General features: G+C 36.9%; 11 protein-coding genes across 11 annotated transcripts; 5 read left to right on the top strand and 6 right to left on the bottom strand.

The window, feature by feature from the left end:
* Nucleotides 1–81: 81 nt before the first annotated feature.
* C9374_009783 (uncharacterized protein) lies at nucleotides 82–1,023 on the top strand (the record flags this gene model as incomplete). Its single annotated transcript, XM_044700008.1, has 1 exon — nucleotides 82–1,023. The coding sequence occupies one exon, from the start codon at nucleotides 82–84 to the stop codon at nucleotides 1,021–1,023; it is 942 nt and encodes a 313-aa protein (XP_044555100.1).
* A 92-nt stretch (nucleotides 1,024–1,115) lies between these two features.
* C9374_009784 (uncharacterized protein) lies at nucleotides 1,116–2,294 on the bottom strand (the record flags this gene model as incomplete). Its single annotated transcript, XM_044700009.1, has 1 exon — nucleotides 1,116–2,294. One exon carries the CDS (start codon nucleotides 2,292–2,294, stop codon nucleotides 1,116–1,118), a length of 1,179 nt encoding a protein of 392 aa, XP_044555101.1.
* A 159-nt stretch (nucleotides 2,295–2,453) lies between these two features.
* C9374_009785 (uncharacterized protein) lies at nucleotides 2,454–6,425 on the bottom strand (the record flags this gene model as incomplete). Its single annotated transcript, XM_044700010.1, has 1 exon — nucleotides 2,454–6,425. One exon carries the CDS (start codon nucleotides 6,423–6,425, stop codon nucleotides 2,454–2,456), a length of 3,972 nt encoding a protein of 1,323 aa, XP_044555102.1.
* Nucleotides 6,426–6,713: 288 nt separating this feature from the next.
* On the top strand, nucleotides 6,714–7,561 carry C9374_009786 (uncharacterized protein; the record flags this gene model as incomplete). Its single annotated transcript, XM_044700011.1, has 3 exons — nucleotides 6,714–6,845; nucleotides 7,170–7,265; nucleotides 7,478–7,561. The coding sequence occupies 3 exons, from the start codon at nucleotides 6,714–6,716 to the stop codon at nucleotides 7,559–7,561; spliced, it is 312 nt and encodes a 103-aa protein (XP_044555103.1).
* Nucleotides 7,562–7,986: 425 nt separating this feature from the next.
* Nucleotides 7,987–10,597, top strand: C9374_009787 (uncharacterized protein; the record flags this gene model as incomplete). The annotated part of the gene is made up of 2 exons (XM_044700012.1): nucleotides 7,987–8,011; nucleotides 8,550–10,597. The coding sequence occupies 2 exons, from the start codon at nucleotides 7,987–7,989 to the stop codon at nucleotides 10,595–10,597; spliced, it is 2,073 nt and encodes a 690-aa protein (XP_044555104.1).
* A 618-nt stretch (nucleotides 10,598–11,215) lies between these two features.
* Nucleotides 11,216–15,112, top strand: C9374_009788 (uncharacterized protein; the record flags this gene model as incomplete). Its single annotated transcript, XM_044700013.1, has 2 exons — nucleotides 11,216–12,874; nucleotides 12,941–15,112. The coding sequence occupies 2 exons, from the start codon at nucleotides 11,216–11,218 to the stop codon at nucleotides 15,110–15,112; spliced, it is 3,831 nt and encodes a 1,276-aa protein (XP_044555105.1).
* A 205-nt stretch (nucleotides 15,113–15,317) lies between these two features.
* C9374_009789 (uncharacterized protein) lies at nucleotides 15,318–17,267 on the top strand (the record flags this gene model as incomplete). Its single annotated transcript, XM_044700014.1, has 2 exons — nucleotides 15,318–15,885; nucleotides 16,063–17,267. 2 exons carry the CDS (start codon nucleotides 15,318–15,320, stop codon nucleotides 17,265–17,267), a joined length of 1,773 nt encoding a protein of 590 aa, XP_044555106.1.
* A 102-nt stretch (nucleotides 17,268–17,369) lies between these two features.
* Nucleotides 17,370–19,568, bottom strand: C9374_009790 (uncharacterized protein; the record flags this gene model as incomplete). The annotated part of the gene is made up of 2 exons (XM_044700016.1): nucleotides 17,370–17,794; nucleotides 17,930–19,568. 2 exons carry the CDS (start codon nucleotides 19,566–19,568, stop codon nucleotides 17,370–17,372), a joined length of 2,064 nt encoding a protein of 687 aa, XP_044555107.1.
* A 947-nt stretch (nucleotides 19,569–20,515) lies between these two features.
* Nucleotides 20,516–20,725, bottom strand: C9374_009791 (uncharacterized protein; the record flags this gene model as incomplete). The annotated part of the gene is made up of 1 exon (XM_044700017.1): nucleotides 20,516–20,725. The coding sequence occupies one exon, from the start codon at nucleotides 20,723–20,725 to the stop codon at nucleotides 20,516–20,518; it is 210 nt and encodes a 69-aa protein (XP_044555108.1).
* A 1,237-nt stretch (nucleotides 20,726–21,962) lies between these two features.
* C9374_009792 (uncharacterized protein) lies at nucleotides 21,963–23,162 on the bottom strand (the record flags this gene model as incomplete). Its single annotated transcript, XM_044700018.1, has 1 exon — nucleotides 21,963–23,162. The coding sequence occupies one exon, from the start codon at nucleotides 23,160–23,162 to the stop codon at nucleotides 21,963–21,965; it is 1,200 nt and encodes a 399-aa protein (XP_044555109.1).
* A 59-nt stretch (nucleotides 23,163–23,221) lies between these two features.
* Nucleotides 23,222–25,627, bottom strand: C9374_009793 (uncharacterized protein; the record flags this gene model as incomplete). The annotated part of the gene is made up of 1 exon (XM_044700019.1): nucleotides 23,222–25,627. One exon carries the CDS (start codon nucleotides 25,625–25,627, stop codon nucleotides 23,222–23,224), a length of 2,406 nt encoding a protein of 801 aa, XP_044555110.1.
* Nucleotides 25,628–26,809: the final 1,182 nt, after the last annotated feature.

A 26,809-nucleotide genomic window follows, 5' to 3' on the forward strand; every position in this document is an offset into this window, starting at 1 on the left:
TGACATTAGGTTGTGCAATTTCAAAATTTCACAAACCATTTCCAAACACTCGTCTTGAAACAACCAAAAAATTGCAGCAACATGAATCATCAGACCTCTCATTCATCATCACGCTTTCGTGACGTTCCATATCAACAACTTTCGGGACTGTTTTACATTCGAAATTTTATTTCCAACGAGCAAGGTCAAGAACTTGTTTCGAACATGGATGGTTCCAGTTGCAGATTACATGAGAAGCAAGATGATCATGCGGAAGAAGATGATGAATTTATGAATTTCAATGATGATACTAAATTGGAATCATCCTCGCTGTGGCAAACAGAGATCATGTCACGACGTACCCAACAATTTGGATATCATTTCGATTACTTTTCTGGAGGGTTGAAGAAAATGAATTCTGACAGTGAGGTGGTTACGAATGCATTGGGAATTCCGTTCTATTTACAATCACTTGTGGAACGAGTACAACAAGAGCATGAAAAGTTGAATATGGTTCAACGAACAACGAGCAATATTGTACATCAGCAACAATATGAGAAAACTCTTGAATTACCAATTTCACAAATTATTCTTAATGAATATTGTGGACCTTATCAATATATTAAGAAGCATGTGGATTCTCTTCATTTTGGTCCTGTTGTTTCCATTGTGAGTTTATTACAACCTTGTGTCATGATTTTATATGAGGCTTCCCAAGATGGCTTGCCCAATCAAGATTACAGTTCAAATGAGGATGTTAATGAAAAGAATGAGACAACAAGAACCTCACTACTGGATGTCAGCATTCCAATTAAAGAGTTAAAGACAACAGGAAACCGATCGAGTATTGTGTTGGAACCAAACTCATTGCTGATTTTGAGTGGACTTGCTCGTTACAGATGGAAGCATGAAGTGATTAGTTTGAAGGATTATGAAAAGCATGGATTTTCAGCGAAGGAAGTACTTGGTGCCGATGCCAATGAGGAATTGTATCGTAGAATTTCCATCACCATGAGATCGGTGCTGTCAACATCAGAAGAGTAATGATTTGTTTTCCGTTGAAGATCTCGTTCTTCCCTTGGAAAATGACTTTTTATTGAGGGTCAATAAATTTATCAATTGTTGAACATCCAAGATCAATCAAGGATGAATGAGAAAAATAACACTAGAATGATGGGACAAATGAAAAGTGTGAATATCATATCGAACTGGATTTGAGAACGATTTGGGAATGTTGTGTTTGTGAGGTTAGGAATGATGGAGTCCGTGGAAGAGGTAGCTGATTGAGAATTGTCAGGCGCTGCAAACTCGCTCTCATCGTGCACGTTTTCTTTTCCTGACGAGAACTCGTGACAATTGTCGATCAATTGGGTTGTGAATATTTCAGTAGAGTTTGTATGAGACTCTTTCTTGCAATTCAAATCCAATTGTTTTAAGGACGTCAAGAGAGCATCCAACTGTTCCTCAACCAGTTTCTTTTCATGCATGACATTTTCCAATTGAGTTGTAAGCGTTTTCACTGTACATTCAAGAGCCTCGAGTCGTTTCTGTTGTTCATTCATATCCTTATTACTCCTTAGATCATCCCTTTCGGAATTTAGTAATATGGAATCTTCTTGTTGTAATTTACTTTCATTCCAGTTACATTCTTGCACAAGGTTGTTGAAATTCAATGAATCTTCACCATGTTGTGCCATCTCATGGTCCATGCTTCGATTCTCCTGACTGGAGATCTTGTTTTTGAGATGAGCCACCATTTTAAGGGGAAAGAGCAATACAGCAACCAATACCAGAAGAGTTCTCTCAAAGAAGAGCCTCAACATTCTCTTCTTTTCAATTAGAGAGGATTCCTTACTTACATCCATCAGAGTAGATGATGGTTGTGTGGTTTTCATTGGACTAGTGAATGAGGAATGAGGCATCATTGGATCTACAATACATTCATTGAATTCTTCAAACAATGATCGTTGGATGGGAGTGGTGTTCTTGGTGGTGTTTTCATCGTATAATGAAGTGTTTCCGAATTTATTATCATCATCATGAAGTTGAGAAGGAGAGAATAATAACATGGTCGTTAAGGTAGAAGCTATCATCTCTCGAGCACGAGATGTAGTAGAACGGGAAGGTTGTTTTAAGGAGGAAGAGGGTGTTCTTGGAGGAGTTTTCATCGGATGATGAAGAGAAGGATGAAAAGAAGTACGGAGCGAGGATGAAGAGGATCGGATGGGTGAATTCATACAGTAGTGGAGCTTTGGGTCATCATGATGTTGCATCGAGAGATCATGTAAATATTGAGGAGTATTGGGAGAATACATTTTTGTGATTTCAATGTGTGTTTGTTATTATAATAACAATGGAGTAGTAACGATTAGATGGATGAGATTGGACATTGAGACTTTTTTTTTAATTTTCTGAAAAACAAATTCGTAACGGCTAGAAATTTCCAAAATAAAATCATTAAAGGAAAGTCCTTGTTATGACAATTGAACACCAAGTGTCAGATGTAAAGTTGCATTGAGATTTGGTTGCTGCTGGGAGAAATGAGGATTCCCAACAAGATGTAACATATTTGTCAGTAAATATTCCCATTCGTGTTGGGTATCAAATAAAATCCAATCGTTGTCTTGATCAAGATAATACCATTTCATGCAAGTGGGAGAATTTGAAAGTATGACTTGTGGCATTTCGCTCAATGTAAATAAACTTGAGTAATGTGCAATTTGTTGAAGTGAAAACTTCCTCGAATATGTTTCTGATTCTGTGGTGTTGTTAAAAAATACCTTAATCAACATGTTCACTTGAATGTCATGACTGAGAATGCTCTCTATAAAAGTTGAGCTGATATCATTTTCTTTGATCATGCTCTTTTCAATAGGAAGGTGTGTTTGAATTGATGGATGCACATCCACGAACGAGGAAGGTTCTTGCAAGGATGATATTTCCTTTTCGCATTCTTTTGCATATTGTTGAACCTTCTCTAGCCACGTTTGAAGAGGCCTCTGTAAAAATCCACTCTCAATAACTTTACAAATTACTTCCCAGTTCATTCCACAATCTAATGCAACTGCACCAATAATTGCTTCAACCATATCGCTCACAATTTTGCCTTTCAATTTTTTGAAAGGAATGTAGAGAAGAGAGGCTAGTCCTGATGAATCTGCAATCTCTTCAAGAGAAGTGTTTTTCACAAATTGTGACTTGAAATCTGTCATTTCACTTTCGTTAAAATTAAAGTTTTCATAGAGTGTGCGGACAATGTATAAATCCAAGACAGCGTCTCCCACAAACTCGAGTGTATCATTATTGGCATTGCCTCCCATGTTAGCTGAAGGGTGTAACAGGGACAAATAAGCATACAGAGGCTCTTTAAATTGGTACGAGAGCTTTTGTTGCAAGATATTCACTCGATCTTTCATGTCACCAACAAAGGTCTCAATTTTTTTCTTCAATTCTGCAGGGTTGTGCGAGAATAAAAAGCCGTCCCATGTAAAGCAGTCTCGTTCAATAATGCCCACATCCTTTAGGAATGTCACACCATATTGCATATCATTTTCACTAAGCGCTCCTGTTAAGCTTTCCATCATGTTGGCTAAAAGTTTTTTACAACGCATGGCAGCGATTTGTTTTGATTTGGTGTAAGAAAATCCTGCAGCTTTGTGGTGATAATATTGTGTCTCAATGTAAAATTGTTGTAACCCAAATTTCTTGGCAACTATTTTAAGGTAGGCGTTGCTGACTTTGCCTTGGCGTTCATCATTGTAAAATTTCATTGCTTCGAATGGATATTTGAGAACAATGTCCATTGTAGCAGCAAATTTAAGGATGCTGTCCCCCATGAATTCCAATCTTTCATAGTTAAAGTCCAAATTTTGGGACGATCTATGAGTGATTGCTTTTCGTATTATGTCACTATCAACAGAGGCAGGAAGTTTGATAACTTCTCTCAAATCCTCAACAATGAGCAGCTGTTCTAACAGAGATAAAAAGCTTAATTCGTTACTGGTAGCGAAAACCAACCTGGAAAGATCATAATACTCAATGGAAAAGCATGTACTTCTGCAGAGCTCAGGTATTAGGCAAACAGTATTGGTTCCTTTTCGCTCGGCTGAACATGTTAGTAATGGCTGTGAACAATCTGTCACAACCACTTTGTACTTTTGTTCACAATATTGTTTAAAGGTTTCTGATTTCTTTGTGTTGTTGAAACTTGAGAGAGGATTTCTACTTGAATCAACTCCTAGTATAAAGTAAGGGGATTTGTTATAGGTAGTGATGACGATCTTATCTGTTGGGATCGATTGGCCATTCTTCCAAATATCCAAAATTGAGGGTTCAGCCTGTGATATATCTTGAACATTTGTATGATCCTTACTGAAATCCGACATAAATTGTCTCATAAAGTTCCAATCAATCCAACTATGATAATTAGATGATTCCGACGCTATCGTAGGAGTAATTAGATAAAATCTACCATCCTCTGTGTTGTACTTGTCACCCGACTTGAGTTTGCACAATATTTTGAAAAATAGCATGTGAAATCGTTGAAGAAGGAAAAACTCTTCTTCACTACATGTAAAAAAGCTCTTTGGATTGACGTTCAATTCTCCATAAACATTCTTAATTTTCATGGACCTTATGGGCTTCATTGGATGATAGGTTAAAATACCAAATGAAACGTTTGAAAAACTATTCAAGCACCCAGTCAGGTGGCTGAAGAACAATGTCACTCCCTCCGTTTGAAGTTTATGTGCTTGAGAATTTTCATTTCTTATGCAAGAGGGAACATAGAAAGGCTCCATTTCTTCTTCATCACTTGAGAAAGTATCATCATCGGTTGCATTGTTTCCGTCGTCCTTATCATTTTCTTCATCATTGTCAACAAGTGGTATGGGGTTTGATGTGAGTATTTCTCGAAATTGTTCAACGGTGCAATAATCTAATGGTTCATCGAGGGTCTTTTCCAAATTTCTAATGACATTGTTATGTTCAAAGTTTCCTTCTTCTGAAAATATAATGTAATGAGAATTTTGGAAACGAGCACGACCTTTAGATTGAAGATGCTCTTTGGTGGTGTTACATAAATCGTATTGTATCACAAGGGAACATTTGGAAACATTAATACCCTCTTCACCTGTTTTTGTAGCAACCAACAGCTTGACTTTTCTTCTCGAAAAATCTTTCACAACATCCTGTTGATTTTTCCTACTCATATTACTGACACCAACAAGTTCAGTGCAGTTGAGAGAATCGAATTCTGTGAAACATCTCAGAATTTTGGTAAGTGTTTTTACATGCACAATCTTTTCCACAAAGATGATACATTTTGCATTCTTCTCTCCAACAGTGTTCTTGTAAACATGCAACAGCTCAAAAAGGCGTTTAACTTTCGAAGATAGGAAAGGTGAGGTTCTAATTTGTTCTATAGTTTCAAATCTAAACGATGAATCTCTTAGATTTTCTAAGCTACACTGTTTCTGCTCGAAAAGTCGATACCAATCTACAATTTCATCTTTACCGTATAAGTACTGGAAGGAAAACAATAGTCCTATTTCTCCCAAACAAGTGTACTCTTCTTCAATAATGCTTTCATAGCTCATTAATGCACTATAGGATACACAAAATTGCTTCATAATTTGAATAGTTTCAATATTTTCACTTTTCTTGTAAGTGATAATGTGTTGAAATGGGTTTGTACTGTGAGCAAGCATCTCTTCCATGTGCTGTCTTGGGGCAATAACACACGAGTCGAGGTAAAATTCTAACTTGGTCTTTTTCAAATTTTGAGCATGTATGTCAACAACATTCTTATGGAGGGAATGAGAGGTTGGAGTGGCCGTCAAACCCAAAATCCTGGGCAGAGTAACAGACGTCACAATTTCTTCTTGCATAAACAAGAATTGTTCGTGCATCTCTGCATTCTCAATTCTGTTTTTGCGGGAATGGTAATATTTTCTCATGATCACTGTGTAGGGATGTTCTCCAACAGCATGATGAGCTTCATCGAATACAAGTAGTTTGATATCGTTCATCGAAATGGTATCTGTATCAAGAGCATTTAGAAGAGATTGTGCCGTGCATACTAAGACATTCCATGTTTTTCCATTATCAATCACGAAATCTTTTTTCACCTTTACACGCGAACACTTTCGAGCAGAAAAGAACTCTGTCAAAGACTCTTGTTGCTGTTTCTTGAGGGCATTTGTTGGAACTATGAAAAATGTTTTTTGTGGGTCCAAGCGCTCAGCTGACGATGAGTGCTTGCTTGAAGAACTTCCACAAGCACAAAGATCACTTTGAGCACAAAAATTGGCAGAATCTTGATGATAAAGTTGGTCAATGACGAGAGCAGCAATCAACGTCTTTCCACTTCCTGTTGGACAAATACAGACGATATTTCTCTTGACGGCCTCGTTGGCCAATTCTATTTGATAATTCCGAGGCTTCATGAGTGCACAGTGAAACAGGAGACGTTTTTTGTTTTTTACAAGCCTTTTCAAAATTTGTGTTGGTTGAAAGTTTAAACTCGACTGTCGGGAGTGCGTTGGGAATTCTCAAGTAATTTACACGAGTACAACAATTGTAAAGAACAGGATATTCATGGAATTGTTTTTTGTAGATTGTGTGTATTTCCGATGAAGGGTCCTCTCTTCAACACTAGTCCAAGCACTCTGTTCAAATAATTGATTTGGCAATTTTTTGTTGGAATGTTCTTTTTGAAAAGCCTTTATTAAAAAATGCAAAAAGAAGGATTGCCACAAGCAAAACCCACAACTGTTTTGGAACCACTTGATTTAATCCGATTATCGCTTGATGAACAAGTGTACATTAAATTGAAAGGAGATCGTGAATTGAGAGGAGTTTTACATGTATGTGTGAATGGTGAGATATGATGATGATAATAATAATTTAAATATTATTTCGGATATTCAATCAAACGAAAATTATGAATCTATAATTTTAACAAATAATATTTTCGTTTATCGGAATGGCTTCAATGATGACGAAATTATTTCTGAATTTATTATGAACGGATATTTACATTGAACCTGTATCTCGGACGAATTTGGAACGAACCCATGTCATTTTCGGAAACGTAAATTACCACGCGCCTACATACTACAACTCATGATGTCCAATGATGGCTTGGAATTTTCTTTGACATGCTGACAACAACTTCGAAACAAACATAGGCATATGACCAACATTTAAACATGGTTCTTGGAAACGTGGAAGAAACTATTCATGAAATTGAAGTGAGTAAGGAAACTGAAGAACAACACATCAAGGTAAGTAGAGCTCATCATTATGTGGAAATGGTTTGTTGCCAGCGATGGCCATACAATTGATTTCAACAATCAAATGTTCGTGTTTTGAACAATTCTAAAATTGTAAATCATGAAATTGTCGTTTGTGTCCATGATCAAAACCAAACCAATTGACAAATGGATCAATTACTCACACATCTAATCTTTTAAATACTACATCAAAATCCAAACAGACTACCAAAAGGAAAATAGGAATGCTGTTTGTTCGTGGAGATGGAGTGATTCTCGTTGTTAACTCTCAACTTCGGTCTCTATAAGGCAATAACTCGTTTCTAAATGAAAGAAACGACCCTTGACACTAAATCAATGTTCTTTCTCAACATATTCTCTTCCTTATTTCAGTCTGATGGTGTTTTTTAACAAAGTTTGTGTCAGGCCTCAAAGTCGCCAAAATGCACCATATAAAAAAACTGACACCTGACATGATTGCAAAAAATTAAAAAAATTTAACGCTTCTTCATCACTCACTTGTCATCAACAAGTTTATTCCAACAATTTGTTGGTGATACAATTTCAAAAACATTGAGTTTGAAAACATTCATCATCAACGAACACAATTGACACTCTAAATATTTGTTTAAATTGTTGCTGTTGATCCGGCAAGTAAACACCGAGATTGTGAGACCATCAAGAAAATCATCCATTCACGAGTTGTTTATAATCACATAACCATCCTTGTAGTATGGTGTTCGAAGGCCTTTTTGGAAGTAAGTATTGAAAAACGTTACGTGGTTGTTTTTAGATTCAGAAATGACGGCATCGTAATCAAATCGTAAAATACCATTTTGACATCAACCTCATGATGACTCTTCCCACGAAATCGCTTGAATCAAACATGAATACGTATTCATTATTCATTGGAAAACCATCCTTGTCGTATGAAACACCATACGTTTCACATCTTCGTTGGAATGAAACTCATCATCGTCTGTTTTCATCTTCTGTGCTCTTTGTTCCATGTTCCTCGTCTTCTTCATCATCACGACGTTGAACCAACCAATAACAACAACTTCATCCTCACTTCTTGGATATCCTTTGACTCTTTTCAATAACGATTTATTAACAACAAATTATCACCCTCTTTCTCTTACATCAACCACAAACGAACGACCATGATTCGACTTCTAACACTCTTCTCTCAACCGCAACTCACATCCTACTTTATATCCATCCAATTTGCACGTGAATGTCTTCTTCATGAACCGTTTGAATTAATCAACAACAACAACAAACAAACGACTACAGAAAAGAAAAAGGTCTTTGGTTTACCCCTCGACCAAGCCATCAAGGCTTCACCCATTTTCAACGGACTTCCATTCCCTCTCACGAAATGTGTCGATGCCGTTGAACGTTTTGCTCTCCACGAAGAGGGTATCTATCGAAGAGCTGGAGCCAAGAACGCTATTGAGGCTCTCGTTAAATTGTTTGACTCGGGCAAAGATCCAGAATTACAAAATGAAGATCCCTACACGATTTGTTGTGTCGTGAAGGAGTACTTGAAAAAGCTTCCTGATCCTCTCACGACCTATGAGTTATATAATTCATTCATGGAATTGGGAAGAACGAGAAAGAATAAGACTCGTGAAGAGTCGGCCGAGATTATGAGAGCCTTGATTGAAAAGCTTCCCGACAACTCTCGTTATGTTCTTTATTTTGTGGTTAAGCATTTGCATGCTGTGGCTCAACATCATGACGAAAACAAGATGAGTATTACCAACTTGTCCATTGTGTTTGGTCCTACTCTATTCAGATCCACCAATACAAGTCCTACTGTGATGCTGGGAGATGTCTCTCACCAAGGTTACTGTGTGGATTTATTGATTCGAGAAGCCGACACAATCTTTAACTCAATTATTGTGAATAATAAGCAAGTGGCTGTGCTGGATGATCCATTGAGTGTGTCACCAGCTTCCAATGCTGTCTCTCCTACTTTTGAGCAATCAAAACGTGAGGAGGATAATGCCATGAACGGTGGAGCTGCAACTACAGCCAATGCCTCAAATAGACATTCCAAGAGATTTTTCTCAATTGGTGGTCATCAAGCTCAAGACAAGAGAAAAGGACTCTCCTTGATAGAATTAAAGCTCTCTGATCAAGAGTCACCAGTACAAGCTGGAAGAGGATTATTCAGACCAGAAAGCACTCGAATTATATTTACTGAGGACAAATCCAAGCAAGTGACATACACAACCGATGACATCACTCAAATTGTGAAGAGTATTATCGGAGAAAATTTGGAAGAGTCCGCCCATCGATCGTTTAAGAGATCGCTCAGTGATGGTAGTTCCATGTTGAGAGCTCCAAAGAAATCGGCATGGAAGAGCGAGACACCTGAAGATATTCAATCATTGAGTCCCACTTCTGGTCGAAATAGAAGATCATCTGCTGTCGAGGAATACACAAAGGATTTGGATCATGCATCCGATATTACAACTGGCTCTAAGCTTGCAGACTTGACCAACGATCCAAACAATAGCGCTCTCCAAAAACAAGAAAACGCCTGCTTGAAAAATAATCTAACAGAAGAAACTAAAAAGCAACTGGAAAGCGTTCCTGTAGATATTGTGAACAAACCACTTGAAAGTTTGAATAAGAGAATTGAGATAAGACGAAATGCCTCACGTGACATTTACAATGGCATAGATTTGACGAAAATTGATGAGAAATGGAACTCACAACAGCTCTATCTTGAAAAATCAATCATACGAGAGGAAATCAAGCACTTTGAAGAGTGTTACTTTAAGACTAACCCTTCGGCAAGCAAACTACCAAAAGAGGTCAAGGAACTGATCAGGCCGCTGTTTGAAAGATATAATCAAGCAAAAGACATTTACGAAATTTTTGTTTCGAATCGACACGCCTATTCGTCACAAATGAGCACCGAATCTCCGCTGCATCAAGTTGTCATTTATCGATCGAACAATAACTTATCCATGAATACCAACCAAAATCGACAGAGCAATCCTTACTTGGGAGGAAGGAGGTCAATTTCTTTTTCGATACGAGGAACATCCACTCAAATCAAATCACCAGAATTCAAACAATTATTGCTTAAAAACAAGCATTATTGCGAGTTGAAAAAGAAAAAGAAGGAGCTTCAAACAAAACTATTAGAATATGAAAAGAAATTTGAAAAAGACCACAACAGAAAGATGAAGTATTTAAGTGATTGGGCAGACATGCAGAGTGATTATGAGGAATACATGTCAATCAAGCAAAAGATGGACAATATTGTTTCAACTATTACTTCCTCGAACAGCAAGATATCCTCTCCGCACGCAGGTGATGAGTAGAAATGCTTATCAACCCATAATGAGGACAATGTTGACAGTTATTTGTGCTCCAACTCTCTGGAAACAAACTCATCATTGCTTCCCCTCTTATGGCTTGAATGTAGTTATCACTCCATCATTCTCGAGTGGCATTTGTTTACGGATAAGCCACTCTCATTCTAATTGTTGCATCAAACATTCAATTGGTCCAACACATTACTCCATGTGTAGTTTTGAATTACTCTCTCTTTTGAAATCCTTCTCCTCCTTACTTGTCCCATTTTTCTCACAATTTACACCTCTCTTCCAGTTTTCTCTCAAACAACAACAATAAATTATCAAAAACTTCATGATTTTCATCTCTTCGTTGGACTTGTTCATGCCTTAGCACTTGACATACTTTTGTTGTTGTTGAAACCTTGTGATATCCAAACTTTTTTAATAACGGCAACAAAATTAGAAAATTTACAGAAAAAATTTACAATTTCATTGGCAGCACTATCGATTTTCTTTTGCAAATAAATAATACTGAGCGGATTCATTGTTTCATCATCAGATCATCAGTAGAGGGAGTTTTGTTGTAGTATTAATTACATTGAAATAATATTTCGGATACAAGCAATCGGACATCATTATGGAATGTTTGGCCAATTTCCGAAATTATTAAATGTAGAGCATCTGTCAGACAGAGCGGCATCATCAGCAAGTGATGGAGAAACGTTGGACTTGGGTATAACAACATTGGAGGTTCCAAGACCTGGCTCCGAAGCATCTCAGATCTCGGATAGAAGTGGTGCAGCAACACCCAATATAAGCGAGCAACGAGTGGCATCAAGACCCTCTTCTCGGAAAAGAGGAACCTCTAAAAGACCAAAATCTGGACAATTGACAATCTCTTCAGAGGATGATCAGGTTGGATCAAGGTCTGGAAGTAAGCTGGATTTAATCATGAGCAACATGGAAGATTTTAAGGTACAAACTTTGGTTAAAGAACAACAGCTGGAACGAGAGCGAATGTTAAGAGCTCGAAAGGAAGAAGAATTATTAATGGCAAATCGAAACTTAATGGAAAAACTGAGGAGACACGAAATTGAGGTAGAATTAATGAAGGGCCAATTAAAGAGAAGGAATGAATTACTAGATAATCAAAGAGAGTCATTCTATAAGGAATTGCTATTATTAAGGGAGGAACTGTTCAAGAAAAACGGAAACTCAAACTATGTGCCCACAGACTTTTCTCTATTTAATTGGACAAAAAAGAATAGATATGAGGATGAAATGGAGAAGGACAGCTATTCTCGCACAGAGGACATCATTGACACGGAGCATCGTACAAGTTCAATTGACACTGCGTCATATTTTGCTCTGAAAGAACAATCTAAAAAAGTGCAAGATACTTTAACAAACTTGAAAAATCTTGAATACAAGAGAAAACAAGAGCTAGAAAGACTTCAAAAAGAAAGAGAAGAAACAGAAAAGCTCAAGAAGAAGCTTGCAAAAAAAGCTAAGGAGTTACGAAAGAGTGCAGCAAAGGATAAAGAGGCTATTGTCAAACAAATTGACGCGGTAGTTGGTGAAGTGCACGATCCTTCCGAAGACTTGTTTGCGTCTGTTGACGAACATGAATTATCGAACGAAGTTTCTCAAGAAACTGCTCAAAAAGCAGAGGAAGAGGTACCAAAGGAGGAAACACCCAAGCAAGAGCCTGAAAAGAGAGCTGCTACACCTAAAAAGCCATTGGAGGTTTTAGTTTTAAGTGACGATGAAGAAGAAACGCAATCAGAAGAAAAGGAAGAGATTTCATCAGTGGAACTACAACAAGTGACACCCAAGCTATTCGAGATGGATTTAAATAGAGATAGTTCTGATGAAACGCGGTTCGAAGATTCCAAAGTAGAAATTGTCAAGAGCAACGAGCCACCAAAACCAGAAATTGAGATACCATCGTTTTTGAAGCAAGATCCAGTAGAAAAAAAGGAACAAGAGCAAAAAGAGTTGGAACATCTTCAATCAGAGGTTGTCGATTTTCAAAGCAAGTACAATGACTTAAAGTCCAAGATGAATACAGTACGGGCGAGGTTGATGTTTTACAAACAAGACAAGGAACAGAATTTAAAACCCAATGCCGAGGGACCTAAGGGCGATGTGACACTGGTATTCACCGATGTACAAGACTCTACCAGGTTATGGGAGCTCGACATGGACATAATGCAGCAATCAATCAAAGTTCATAATGACGTCATGCGGCAAGTATTGGATGAGACAGAGGGATTTGAAGTGAAAACGGAAGGTGATGCAGTAAGTTGATTATTTCCTTTCATTTAGATCGATCTTACCGTGTTTACAAACCATGTAATGAATCAGTTCATGTGTGCATTCCACACAACAGAGGATGCCATCGAGTTCGCTCTAAGGGCTCAAATAAGATTACTGGAAGCTGAATGGCCTGATCATTTGTACGACTTTGATCCAGGTCGAATCGAAATGGATCCAGAAGACATCAAAAACATAGTATATAGAGGTCTTCGAGTTAGAATGGGTGTGCACGTGGGAAAACCGATCGTGGAGCGAGATCCAGTGACAGGTCGGTACGATTACTTTGGACCTGTTGTAAACAGAGCAGCTAGAGTTGAGGGCCAAGCTGCGGGCGGTCAGATTGTAATATCGAACGCTGTATGGGAGAAAATTAAGGACAAGTTGGACACATTTTCAACTCAAATTTGGTCCAAGTATATGGGTGTTGTGAGTTTAAAGGGAATGGATGAAGCAGAGAACATTCGAACCATTCTCCCCTATCAACTTAGAAACAGAAAGTTTCCAGAGGTTAAGGTTATTATTAATGAGCAAACAGGTTTAAAAGAGCTAGAGGAAAAGCAAGAAGAACCTTCCATTAAGCAGCTACAAAATCAGCTTCGACTGTTGAAAGCACAACACAACGGTCTCACACAAATGAAAGAGGCTGTTAAAGGAAAGATTCAATTCAAAATTCGAATGCAAGCTCTGGAGAAAAGTTTAATGGAAAAAGATAGTGTCATACAGTTCTTGAAAGCCAAGATTGATAATCCAACTGGAATTGCTCTCGAAGAAATTGATGAAGTTATGAAAAGATACGACGAAATTAAGGCAGAGTACTTGGAAATGAAACAGTCCTATGATGACGCGTATGACATTTTTGAAGATGACAACCAGCTCGAAGAAATGTTCAATGAAGTAACTGAAATGAAACATATCGTGCCCTTGACTACGGAATCAGATTCATCATGGTCACTACGGAAAACCAAGTACGAAAACGAACTGGAACAAGTGCAAAACTTGATCAAGCAGCGAGAACGACGAATTTTGGACCTCAAGAAAACTCTAAAAGCATTACAAAGATTGCGTGAACGACGATACAAATCTCCTTCGACAAAGAGAAATGGTGATCGAAGAAATCTTTCCAAAAACCGAGTCAATGCCACTAAGAAAAAGGATCCTAATGCAATGGACGACTCGAACTCCCTTAAGCACAAACATGAACCTCTGCCCTCTACACAAACTCCAAAGACTGAAGACCCAATTCAATCCAAGAGCCCTATCAAAGACAACTCAAAACCATCATCAGCCAGTAATAAGAAGGACATTTCCTCCCAAAAGATGAAAAACTTGATGAAGGCAAAGTTGAACGCTCCCAACGTGCTCTCTCAGTCATTACCAAGCTCCACTCAACACAAGTATCAAGGTATTCGACCCATAATTTCTTCTGCAGCTTCCTCAAGAAATTACGTTCCATATAGGCAGACGTTTGGTCTTTCTCGTTCCTCGGCACCTTCTATGACACAACAACCACCTCCAATAGTTCCGTCCTCGATTGGTGAAATCACACAAATTCTCAAAGATGCAATCCAAGAAGCAATCGGTTCATCGAGTGACAGTAAGGATCTGAATTGGGATTCTTTCATTCAAGGCGTCAGCAAGAGTGTTGTTGAAGATATTCCTTCAACTCCTATTAAGCCAGAGCAACCACAAGACGTCTTTAAGAATATTATAATTTTCGACGAAAAGACCAATCAATATGTACAAATTCCAAAGGAAGCTCTAAAGAAATGGGGAGTCATCCATGCTGCCAAGTTTATTGCAGAGCAACAGTTTAAGGCAGGTCTCAGCAAGGGTGTTCGTATCAATTCTAGAGAAGTTCTTCTTGAGAAGCCAAAGCAGCGCATCGAGAAGGAGAACCAACCAAAAAGATCCTACTCGAGATTGTTGGAGAGTTTTTCTCGACCTAACATTCCTCCAACTAGTTCATTCGTTAATGTCAATATTATCCATCAGTGGGAACCATTAGGATCACCATTCAGAAAAGTACGTGTGCCACCTTCAGCAGAAGAACGAGAGAGAATTATGAATGAGCTCAAGAATTACTCTCCCTATGCAAGCTCAGAGTATTATACGACCTCGACCACTTTGTCTTCATCCCAGAGAATTGCCACAGGGAGTTCAAGTACCTCCAATAATGCTTTGTATTTACCACGACTTGTGTCTGGAGGAGAAGAGAGGTGATCATTGGCCACTCACTCAAATTGACAAGATTCAACAACTCGAGTATTAATTATTTTCCGAAATGTTCTTTCACCTCACCGTGGGAGGGTGATTTGATGTGATCGCAACTCCTTTCACTACTACCACTTTCTTGAAAAGGGCTTTGGGAACCTGTCACTTGACCTTAATACAACGCGTGGCTAAAGAATTTTTCAAGAAGAAAAAAATGGTCCAAAGACTCGGCTCTAAAAAGATTCTTTCTTGCAAGTGGTGGGACGCATTCTCACAACCACAACAACAGAATACTCACACCGCTACTATTATGGCAATGATGAGAAACACGTGCTCTCAGTTGCGTTATTGTGCACGTACTTATAAGAATCAAAGAAATCTTGCTGTACATAAAACAAATGTTACAATGTATCCGAATATTCAAGAAACGTTTTGGGGTGATCATTATGATGCATCAACGTTGAAATTTCATCATTGTACAGGAGGAGGAGGAGGAGGAGGACGAAGAAGGAATTATCACTCTTCCATGTTACACTCATCATCTTCAACTTCTTCATCATCACTCCGAGAATTAGCCAAACAATTCCGACAAGCCAAGAACATGAAGGAGATGCACACGTGTATTTCCTCTCTTGAACAATTTGCTTTGCAACATCCTAACCAATCAAAATCTTCTCAGATTGCTTTATATTCGATCGCTTTAGATATGGCCATGAAAGAAGACAAAATTGATGACGTTCGGAAAATTATGGAAGTCGCCAAACCATACTTTTATTTAATGGGTAAGTGGTTGGTTGGTGTTTAACGATGAAATTATTCACCTTTTGAAAAATAATATGATTATATTTACACCCGAATGATCATCTCGGTCTGTTGAATGATGCATGGCACAAATTTGTAAATTTACTAATTTGTAATATTCACAAAATTTTTGAAAACCAACATCGGAAAATGCTCAGACATTCAAACCTTAAAGTCTCTCACTCTCTACTTTGGGAGATACTACAAGAATCATCCCGAGCAATTACGTCACATACAAGCTCATGCCATGATGCACAAACCAAAGAAAGCTTCACCTACCTCCGTCTTGTGTAGCGAGAATTCTCCAATTGAGTTTATGAGAGTGGTCGCCATGACACGAAAAAACAATATTGAATGTCTATCTAAAATCGCTCCTCTTGCCATAGCTTCTGCTCTTATGAATGATGAATTTAAATTTGCTCATATTATTTTGGATTGTTTTGTGGATGCCACACTTATTCATGATCAACATTTGAGAGAGAAGCACGAGGAGTATGTATTTGTTGGAGAGTCACAAAGCACATTTTCTGGATTGAACGAATTAGTATTTCATGATGCAACGAAAGCGAGCTTTCTTGAGTTTACAGAATCAGTATTGAGAATTATTATCAAAAAATTACGACAAAATATGCTCAAACTCTCTGCATATACTTGTAAAACAGAGACAGGACACATGACATTCAATGATCAAATTTATAAGGACACATGCAATAGTATTATAGACACACTTTCACTCGCAGTGCAGACCATTTCGAAAACTACAACGAATATTCTACCATATAACTTTGAAGGAGGTATATTTGATGAGAATAACGTGGTCGAGCTAAATGATGAACTTTGTACGAAAATTTCGTACGCCATTGAAGCGAATCGAACATTTATGGACGCATCACCAAGCAAAAAATTGACAAAGAAATTTCGAGATCAAGTGACGAACATGACGAGTAACGCCTTAGATGAATACCTTAAAGGGAAACGTAAAGCTTTCAAAGAGAGCATGGGAGTGAAGGAGGATCCCTATATTCAATTCAGAATGGAATACAAGGTGAAGGTGGATAAAGACGGAGTCTTGAATTCTGATATTTCTAATGCATATGTGAATCCTAACCCCATTCAAGCTGGAAACACAATCATTTATAATCACTTTGAAATCGTGGATGATTCTCGTGCAAAGGTTGTAGTGACGGGCCGTAGCTATACGAGACCAGAGCAGGGAAGAGGAAACGAGCCATCTCTTGGTACCGAACCACAGGAACAACCAACACTGGAGCAAGCTTTTGTTCCTCTTCTCTCCATGGCTGATGAAGAATCTTTGGCACACGATCATGACGTTGATGGAATTAAGGATGACGACTTTTGGTAAGATAATTAAAGAAGTGAATAGTGGATTTATTGTGTTAGACATGATCGATTTGCTTTACTCAGTGCCAATTAATTTTCTTTGATGAAGACAATCGTAACTAGCTCAGTAATCAATATCGATCTTGGTATCTGCATGTTGTTTTCGATAGGATATCTTTGCCACATTGGAACCAAATTGCATGGCACGTTTCACATACATACATGATCGTTTCAAGCCCAATTTTTGAGCAGCTCTCCTTAGTAATTTCTTGTCACCAGGCAATAACTCTGAAGATACTTCAACATTATTCGTTGTAAAGTCTGCCAAATACCACAGTGGTTGCTCTCTCACAAAATTAATGAAAGGTTCATCTAGGAAAGGATTTCTCGACTCTCTTCCATGATCGCTAATAACTCGATCATCACGCCCCAAATTTCGAATCCATAATCTCTTAACATCCATATCCATTTCATTATTAAGACCAATCCAACCTTCTCTTTTGAATTTCTTGAAATGTCGTTTGTAGCCACCTAACTGTTCATCAGAGCCTATCTCCATTTTCAATGAAATCCACAAAATATTGGTCATGATAGATTCAACATGAATTAATCCCAAATTTGTCGTAGAATAAATGATACAACATTGAATTTCAAACGAAACGTGTGTGTACAAATATCACTTACCTATTCCACATAAAATGACACGAGCTGGTGATGTGTAAGAAACTTTGGAATCTCTGGATGATAATGGGTTGTAAATATATCCATGACCTCTCGATGCAAACCACAACGCTGATCCAATGTTAAAATCAATTACAGTATTTTGAGGATATATCAGTTTTTCAATAGTTTTACGATGAAGATCGAGCTCAGTAGAGTCCACATCAATGAGTACGAGTCGAAAATTTCTACTTGGATACAATTTGCTTAATTCCTCCCAAGCTTCAATGGCTTGTTTTCTGTCTGCAGATTGACTTTGTTGTTGGTGATTGGTACCAAATGAAACATTGAGTAAATCAATCGACATTTTCTCATTGTCTAGTAAATTCAAATGGGTCAATGCTGTGAGAATGACAGAGTCAATACCGCCTGAAAAAAGAACACACACTTTTGGCGTTGTTTCATCATGCTCTAGAGTATTGTCATAAATATTTGTCACTCGTTTTTGCACTGCTTTCGAGAGATGTTCAATAAATTCATCAACGACATGCTCATACGTGTCAGAGTCAATCACAAGCAAAGATTCTTGTTCTGAACTAGTTGGTGGCTTAATCAGGTGGCGATCTGAAATTAGAGGTTTTTTGAGAGTTCTAGTGTAAACGTCGTTCCATTCGATGAGTTCTAACGAGTCTTGCAATGATTGATTTGGCTTGAGAGAAAGTTTGAAAATTCCATTCACTCCAATAGATCTCCATTGTGAAAATCCAGGAATGTGACATGCTACACTAGAAAGAACCAGTTCATTTCCGCTTTCGTTCACGCAGTACAATAAACTTCTTCGTCCCAAAATGTCCCTTCCGAATAATAAATAATTATCAGTCGTATTTACATAAACAAATCCAAAAGGTCCCTCAATATTTGCAAAAGTATTCAAAACTTCAGTTTCATTACTACAATTCACTAAATGATTCAATAAACATATAGTATCATTTCCATGTTCAATGACACATTCTCTGAAATATTCATTACCAAATATTTCGCCATTCCAAATTAACCAGTGTGTATCATTACCATGATTCATTGAAACCGGTTGTGGAAATGGACGATCTCCTCTCAATGCCAATAAACTGGCAATAAGAGTTACTTGAATTTGTTCTTGAGAATCGTTTCGGAACGAAAGGGTTTTATCATTTGTGGCATCCGGACCTCGAGATGAAATTGCTTTTGAAATACTCTCCACAAGAGATTGTAGTTCCAAAGTCGTGTTTGTTGTTGTTGTGGATGATGCATCTACCATGATTGGTTCACGAGTACTTGGCTCTGAAATTTTGCAGCACAAGGATTGAAATCCTATACTACGTATCTTTTCCATCTTTTCATTAATACTTTCATTTCTTCCATCATCAGCATCATCATTATTTAAATCTTGATGTTGTTCTTCGTTGATTGAATCAACCAATTCATTGGTTGTTCTATCACTGTTCTCATTGTCTTGTAATTTTCCATATTGCAGTAAAAAGTGTAATTTTTCTAATGGCATGTTCTGATGATCATTGCACCGAGAAATATGATGTTCGGAAGAAGAGCTTGATGATGCCGACTGATTGTAGCCCTCATCCGATGATGATGAAGGAAATAAAAAACGAGCTCCAATACCACACATTTTTTCTGAACGTTTTTTATTGAATGATATTCGTTTTGAGAATGGCATGAATCCATACCACAACTCTTGATGGTAATATTCAATATTGAGAAACATTATGAAAACGAAGAGCACGATTATGGAAATTCATTGAGAGTTCTTTTAGACCAAAAAATTCTCGATATGTTTAGAAAATAAAACTAATCTCACTTACAAGGTCTTCCAAAAGGTTCACCAAACAATGGAATAAATATTGATATTGTCCAGCTACTCCTCAAGATTTAATTCTTCCTTGTTGGCTTGATGTGAATTTTAATTCTACTTGCTTTTCAATGTGAACAACTACAGTCAAACCAAATTTTGAAGAATTTAACTTGTGTGACAATTCATTTTGAAAGTGCCAAATTTATTTTGAATATCGAGTCAACATGTAAAGAGGAGTTATTTCAAATCACTATTGACTGTTCATTCATAACGTGCTGAATGTCAATACTTGAAAGTATTCACTGTGGTTTAAATCAGTTTATTATTGAGAGAAATATTAACTCCAACATTACTGGAGCTTTTGTTGTGCTTGTGTGTTGTGAAGAGTATCCCCATCATGTATCTTGATTCCTTTACATGACAAACATGTACATAATGGAACCTCATTGTTGGCAATACATGACTGATGATAGCATTTGATCAGGTGGCGTTCGAACGTGAAAGTATCAATGTTGGTGTTGCAAAAAGGACAAAATGATTCCATGGTTTTCGTTTTTTTTTGATTCTGCATGGAGGATTTCCGTAATTGAAATTTAAAAAGTTTCGGAATTTGTAAATTGTTGGGATCGGAATTTCTAGAGAGCATTCTTTGTGTGCTAACTCCTGACAAGTTTATTCCTTGAGTTGTATCAATTTCGACCTGTTCTGAGCGATCAGTTAGAGGATTGGGCTTTGATAATAAATGCTCACAAAGAAGCCAAAAATTACTTTAATTCGTCAAATAACATTTCTTCATAGGCCTCCTTTAACCATTGATTGACTTTATGTTTTAGATCAAGGCGACCTTTTGTCAATTCGTCCCATGTTGGTGGATTTTCACGCTTCTCTGGCACAAACGTGTCTTCATCTTCCATCTGATCATCTTCATTGTCGTATGTGGTGTTTTTCTGACGGGGTGTGTTGGGATTGTCCATTTTTTTTGTAATGGAATTTTTTTAAATTTAGAGAAAAGTTTGATGAAGGTTCAAAAAATTAAGAATTATGATTGCATGCAACCCTTAATTCTCATATCCATAAGCAACACAATGAGCTCTATTCTTGAATAATGCAGAACTCTTGAGAAAACGAAATAATACCAAACTTTCGATGGGAGGTGAATTTGATCCATTGGCAAATAGTCCTCAATCTTCTTTCTCACACAATGAGAACAAGTAATAATAAGTAAGCGACTAGAATTTTATAATCAAAAAGTTTAAATCATTGATAAATATCAGTCAAAGATTATCGAGTCGTAAAATGTTCACTGCAACGTTAATCGCAGAGAGGACAATGTGTCATTTCCCATGATTCTATAGGGATGTTTGAACTAAATTGTTCCTTTCCTCTTCATATTTGTAGACAGGATTGTCTTGCTTTCAACATTCCCATTTGAATTTTCCAAACCTTGACGACTGTATATACTGTTGTAAGAATTTTGAAAATTGTGTTTCAAAACATCCTCCGCGAATGACACATGTTAAAAGTCCAATACTTGTGGATGACAATGATGACGCATGAGGTTTTTTGATGATTGAAATTAAATGCTTCACACACTTGTGAATCTGATATTCTAATTGATCTAACAATTCGTGGTTTAAAGACTTGACAATCATGGTAAAATACGAGTTATTGTTGTTGTGCAAATTAGAATCATTGCATTCTACAGTAGAAGCCTGAGAATCATTGAATTCAATAATTAAGTCACAATGTTGGCCTCCTCTTTTAAAATTCAGTTTCACATGACGAATATTTGAACCACAGGAATAGTTCGTGTTAAACTCTTCATCTTGTAGATTTGTAACAATTCCACTCAAGTCTGCCAAATCGATCAAATGATACAGAAGAGAGAGTGACGTGTGGCCTCCTTGATTCGACTGAGTGTTCAAATTACATAATTTCCTCATTCAAACTACTTGCTCTTTTGTAAAACTCAATGCACGGTTTCATCGATGGAAATACCAATTTGTTGAAGTCCAAATTCATAGACCCGTCCGATGAACTCGGTTGCATCCGAGCAAGTGTGAGACCATAATTCATAATGTTGTTCAACAGCTTTTTTCAAGTTTCTCAGTGTGCCAACACCATGTTCATACATTTTCAATAATTTATTACTTGTACATTGGTAATTTAATCTCAAGGAGGTGGTGGAAATTTTCACCAATTTAGATTCACTCAAATTGAAAGCTCATTACTGGATAAGCCAGTGACCATCTTGTCAAGCAGTACAGTATTCATATCATTTAGGGGCACAAAATGGCTTCTCAACATCTCTTTTAATATTTCTAGTGAACTGGAAGCAAAAAGAACATACAACCACTCATGGTTTTTCAATGCAGCTGTTTGTTTGTCACTACCAAACCAAGCTCTCACCTTTGACATATTCTCTTCATTAAGATAATTGACTGTTTCTCTCGAAAAGCGATCTACTTCGTACGACAGGATGTGAAATGAATAAAGTTGAAGCCTGTGTGAATGATGAGTATAATCATTGTTCATTGTTGAGTCATCATTGTCATCATCGTCACTCAATGTCATGATCTTTTCTGCATCAATATCAACTGCAACTCTGGCTCGATTATGACCTAACGAACTCACATTACAAAACACATAAACTGCAATGCATGTAGGAGATAACGAATTAAAGCAATCCAGTCGCATTGCCACATTATAACAATAGCCATCTTCATCGGAATTGGAACAACTTCCAAAATGATGTACCTGTTGATCCGATCGCAATGATTTCAAGTAAAAACAGTCAAAAAACTTGCTATAATTTTTCATCATGTCCAGGTTTATACTCGTTCTGTAACAGTCAATTTTGTAGGAAATAAATGGCTGATCGGCTTCCAAAAATCGTCTTCTCCTCATCATGCAATATTTTCTTAAATATTTCCAATCCATCTTACTTGTAAACTTTTCAGTCTCATGATTGAAATCTGATGGATCAGAAGAAACTTCATTCAGGTCACGAATATATTCATCCTCTTGTGGGTGATCATTTTGGGAAATTTCATTCCAACGTGTTCGAGTTTTTATAAATCCATTCCATAACCGAGTAAAAACCAATCTCCAAAAGCCTTCACTTTCATAAATTCCTTCATACCATCTCTTACACACTAAAAACATAGATCCATTCAATAAAAATCCGAGAGGTAAATATGGACAAATATTTCCTACCATCACTTCCATCGGAACGTGTTGAATCAATTCCCATAAATATTCTTGTTTTTGTTTTTTAATGATTGTTTCTAAATGATCAAGTATAGACAAGTATTGAATCCTGTTCAATGATATGGATGATGAGGAAGATTTATATTCTTCAGAAATGGTTGTCTTGATCAGCTCGGAAAGTTGTACTTCCAATTTATTCATTTTTTGTTGTTGAATTTTATTAGTACAAAGAGAATTACATTATCCTTGATCGTAGTTAGTTATCGTGTAATACTATGTTTACGTTGAAGATCGACCACTTTTTCCCATTTCATAAATTCCTCAGTGGCTTGCATTCGATGAAAAGTATCGTTTAAATTATTTAACAGATCAGAATAGAGAATATGTTTGAGTGTTTCAATTTCTTTCATGTCCATGACAGAATTCTCTTGTATCATATCTTGATTCCTTTTCACATGTTCATGCCATTCATGGAAGGCCTTTTTGGTTGTTGATGAAATATTGACTTCATATTTCGAATAGGGTTTCAAAAAATTTTCTTCAATTTGAGAAACCTGTGAAAGTGTTAATTTTTGAGTTCTAACAAATTCTTGAATGTGTTCAAAGAGTAAAATATTCTCTAAGGAAAATTCTTTTTCAGAATAGGTTTTCAACATTTCAAACAAATTCGAGTCTTTCAACAAATGCTCCAAAGAATGGTCATTCTCTTTGATCATGGACAAAGTGGATTTAGATCCAGCTGCAGGTGTTACCGTTTCAAGCTTTTTCACAATTTCACTTTTACGATACTTTAACATTTTCACCCATTCAATGAAGAGAGTATTTCCTCCCATGATCATGTATGCTGTTAGAGAAATCAACATCCGAAATAAACCACTCAATACCGAGATTCGCGTTGGAGTAAGGAATGGAATGAGTAAAATTAGAATGAAAATCAAACAAATCAAATCAATTCGGATGTAAAAGGGATCGTCGAAAAAGAGGAAATAAATTAAACCCTTTTTCTTAATGTCTTTTCTGTGAAATATAAAGTCAATAATGCTGTATATTATTGCTGATAAAACTGCCAATGAAATAATGCATCCAGCGATCACATTTCGAGAGATGCTTAATGAATTTGTCAAGTAAATTCTGGAAAACATTGGAATGAAAACAAGCATGATTAAAAAGGTCAAAAAACATGCCAAAAGAGTGATGAAAATACCAAACTTCTTTGAAGCCAATCTCTTGTACAATCCAATATTATTGCGTTTTGAAATAATTTCATATAAATTTCTCAAATAGAGAACTCTCAAAATTGTGATAATATAAATAACTATGGTCATGGTCACAGTGATAATGGAAATCATGGAATATAAAACTGGACAGGTACTGTATATAAACTCGCTACTACTCAATATTCGAATCATTACCAGTAATGGGCCACACCAAGGAAGTAATAATCGGATTTTGATTGAATTCTTTTGACACATACAAAAGAGGAATATGTAATATATCAAGCAACATAAAATGGAGGCAAATTGAAAGTATTCACTTGCTAACAATGGTTCAAACAAACAAATACTGGTATGACATGAATATTGATAGCTGTTCATCATTTCATTTTGCATGACATAATCCAGTCGTTGTGAGAGAGTGAGGTTCATAAAATCAGAGGAATTGGTGGAAAGTAACTGGTGTGAAAATGTTGAGTTGAGATTATTGTCTTCTAAAATAGATGCAAGAGCAATTTCCTGAACTTTGAATTGATACTCCACAATAGCGGGCTGATGTGTTTGTGTTAAAATCTGTTGATTGATAAAATTCACAAACAATTCAGAATGTGCAACTTGAAAAAAGTTTTGAGCTCTCCTCAACCAACAATAATCATGTTTTTCATAACAAGACGAAATACCTGTTGACGAAACATTCATTCTGCAATATTTCATCTCGTACAAACAAGAAATCATGTCATCTTTCAAATTTTGAATCAAACTTTTTGAGAATGATTCGGAGAATGATGAATTCGTCCAAACATATTGAATTTCATAGGGTGAAAGGATGACAATATTAAAATCACTCAACTCCAAATATCGAGAAGGAGCATATTTCGAATTCTCTCGAATTTGTCGAATCAATTTTGGAACATCCTTATCGGTCGTGATTAAAAACTCAATTTGATTGGAATCCACAAAAGGATTTCCCAAAATACAATCACACAACATGTTGCTCACTTCGATCAGTTTCAATGGTTTGATCTGATGCATGGAAAGAGCCATCTCCACACTGGCTTTAAATGATGCTCTCGACACCACATCCGACTCGAAATCAAAGGAGAACATGTGAAGCGTGCGGTTATTGAAATATTCTCGAAGAATTGAGGACAGAGGTTGGATGAGAGAAGGATTTCTCATAGAAAGGACGACAATGGATGAGTTTGAGCTTGTAATAGAGGCCTCTGCTGTGGTCCATGATGAAGGAGGAGTTGTCCATTGTTGTTGTTGTTGTGAGATTTTCACTCGTTCCACAAATGTGTCAATCGTGGCAGAGATTGTTGAGCAGTGGACGAAATGAGCGGACAGCAGCAGCAGCAACGTGATGAGAGTCGTCGACAGCAGCAACGTGAGCAATCGAGTTGCTTGAATGCAGGTTGTAGAGCCGAGTGTTTGTGGAACGTCTCGAAACATTTTTTGATTTTTCAGTTCACGGAAGTAGAAGATCCATACTTTGACATCATGATTAGAAGTGGTGGTTGCCAAAAATATTCTAAAATTGTCCCTGTTTAGCTTTGGTGATTGCGTTGTGGATGGGCCAAAATGTATTCTCTGTGTCAGTTGCCAAATACCAAAATAGATATTCGAATAACTCTCCAAGAATACATATTAAAACAACATGTTTGCAAACTTGACAAAAAGTTTGAGCAATAGAGGAAGAGGTAATTGGTGAACAGTTGCAGTTTCCTTGAATAACTCATGCCTGTGATTCACTCCAATATCAATCATGTTTTGAATTACATCTGAAAATAAATCATTTTCAAAATCCAATGATTTTGCAATTTCTAAATACTTATCGCAATCAATTTGCTGCCAATGCGAGGGAAACCAATTCTGGCTTTTCATTCAAGGATGCTGTCAAGATGAGTGAAATGGCATGTTCTGGTTCAATTTGCTCCCATTAATTATAACAATATTTGACAATATATTCCAAACTAATTGCAACCTTAGGTGTGGGAGGTAGAAGTATGATAATACGTTCCTATGTGTCGTAATTAAGATCTTGTGACTGCGAGCGAGCCACTCTTAAACAATGCTTCAAAAAGTTTTCCACGGGAAGCCAAGATGGTTCTGTGTTGGCAAATATAAATGAATTGTTTTTCTTGTGGGAGAGTTTGATGCGGACATCACTTGTACTCTTGTCATTGAAATGTTCAATGGTCCACAATTTCTCAAATACTTGTTGTGGTGTGAATGAGGTTTCAGTTTGGAGTAAGTGAAGTGATTGAAGCTTTTGTCAGAAAAATCAAGAATTTACAGAAAATCTTAAGGAACCGAGAATTTACAAAAAAAATAACCCATTGATGATGATGCCCGATCCCACTCTGAGTCTTTTTGGGATATTCATCTTCAGGAAAATCCACTCTTGCAGGATCTTGTTTTTATCATTTCAATCCATCTCGTGGAAATGAATTGTTTGAGAAAATTCAACGAAATATTCTTCCGAGATTGATTCCTCGCTTTCAATGTTACACTCCATCCATGTGGTTAACTCGATATTCATTTCCTTCCTCTAGTCATTGCCCAAATGAATGTTCAATGGAAAGCACGTGTCGGAAAAATCAACTCGGTCCTTATTATTCCTATTCTCTTCTG

This window comes from Naegleria lovaniensis (genome assembly GCF_003324165.1).
Source record: "Naegleria lovaniensis strain ATCC 30569 chromosome Unknown tig003, whole genome shotgun sequence".
NCBI classification, from domain to species: domain Eukaryota; phylum Heterolobosea; class Eutetramitea; order Acrasida; family Naegleriidae; genus Naegleria; species Naegleria lovaniensis.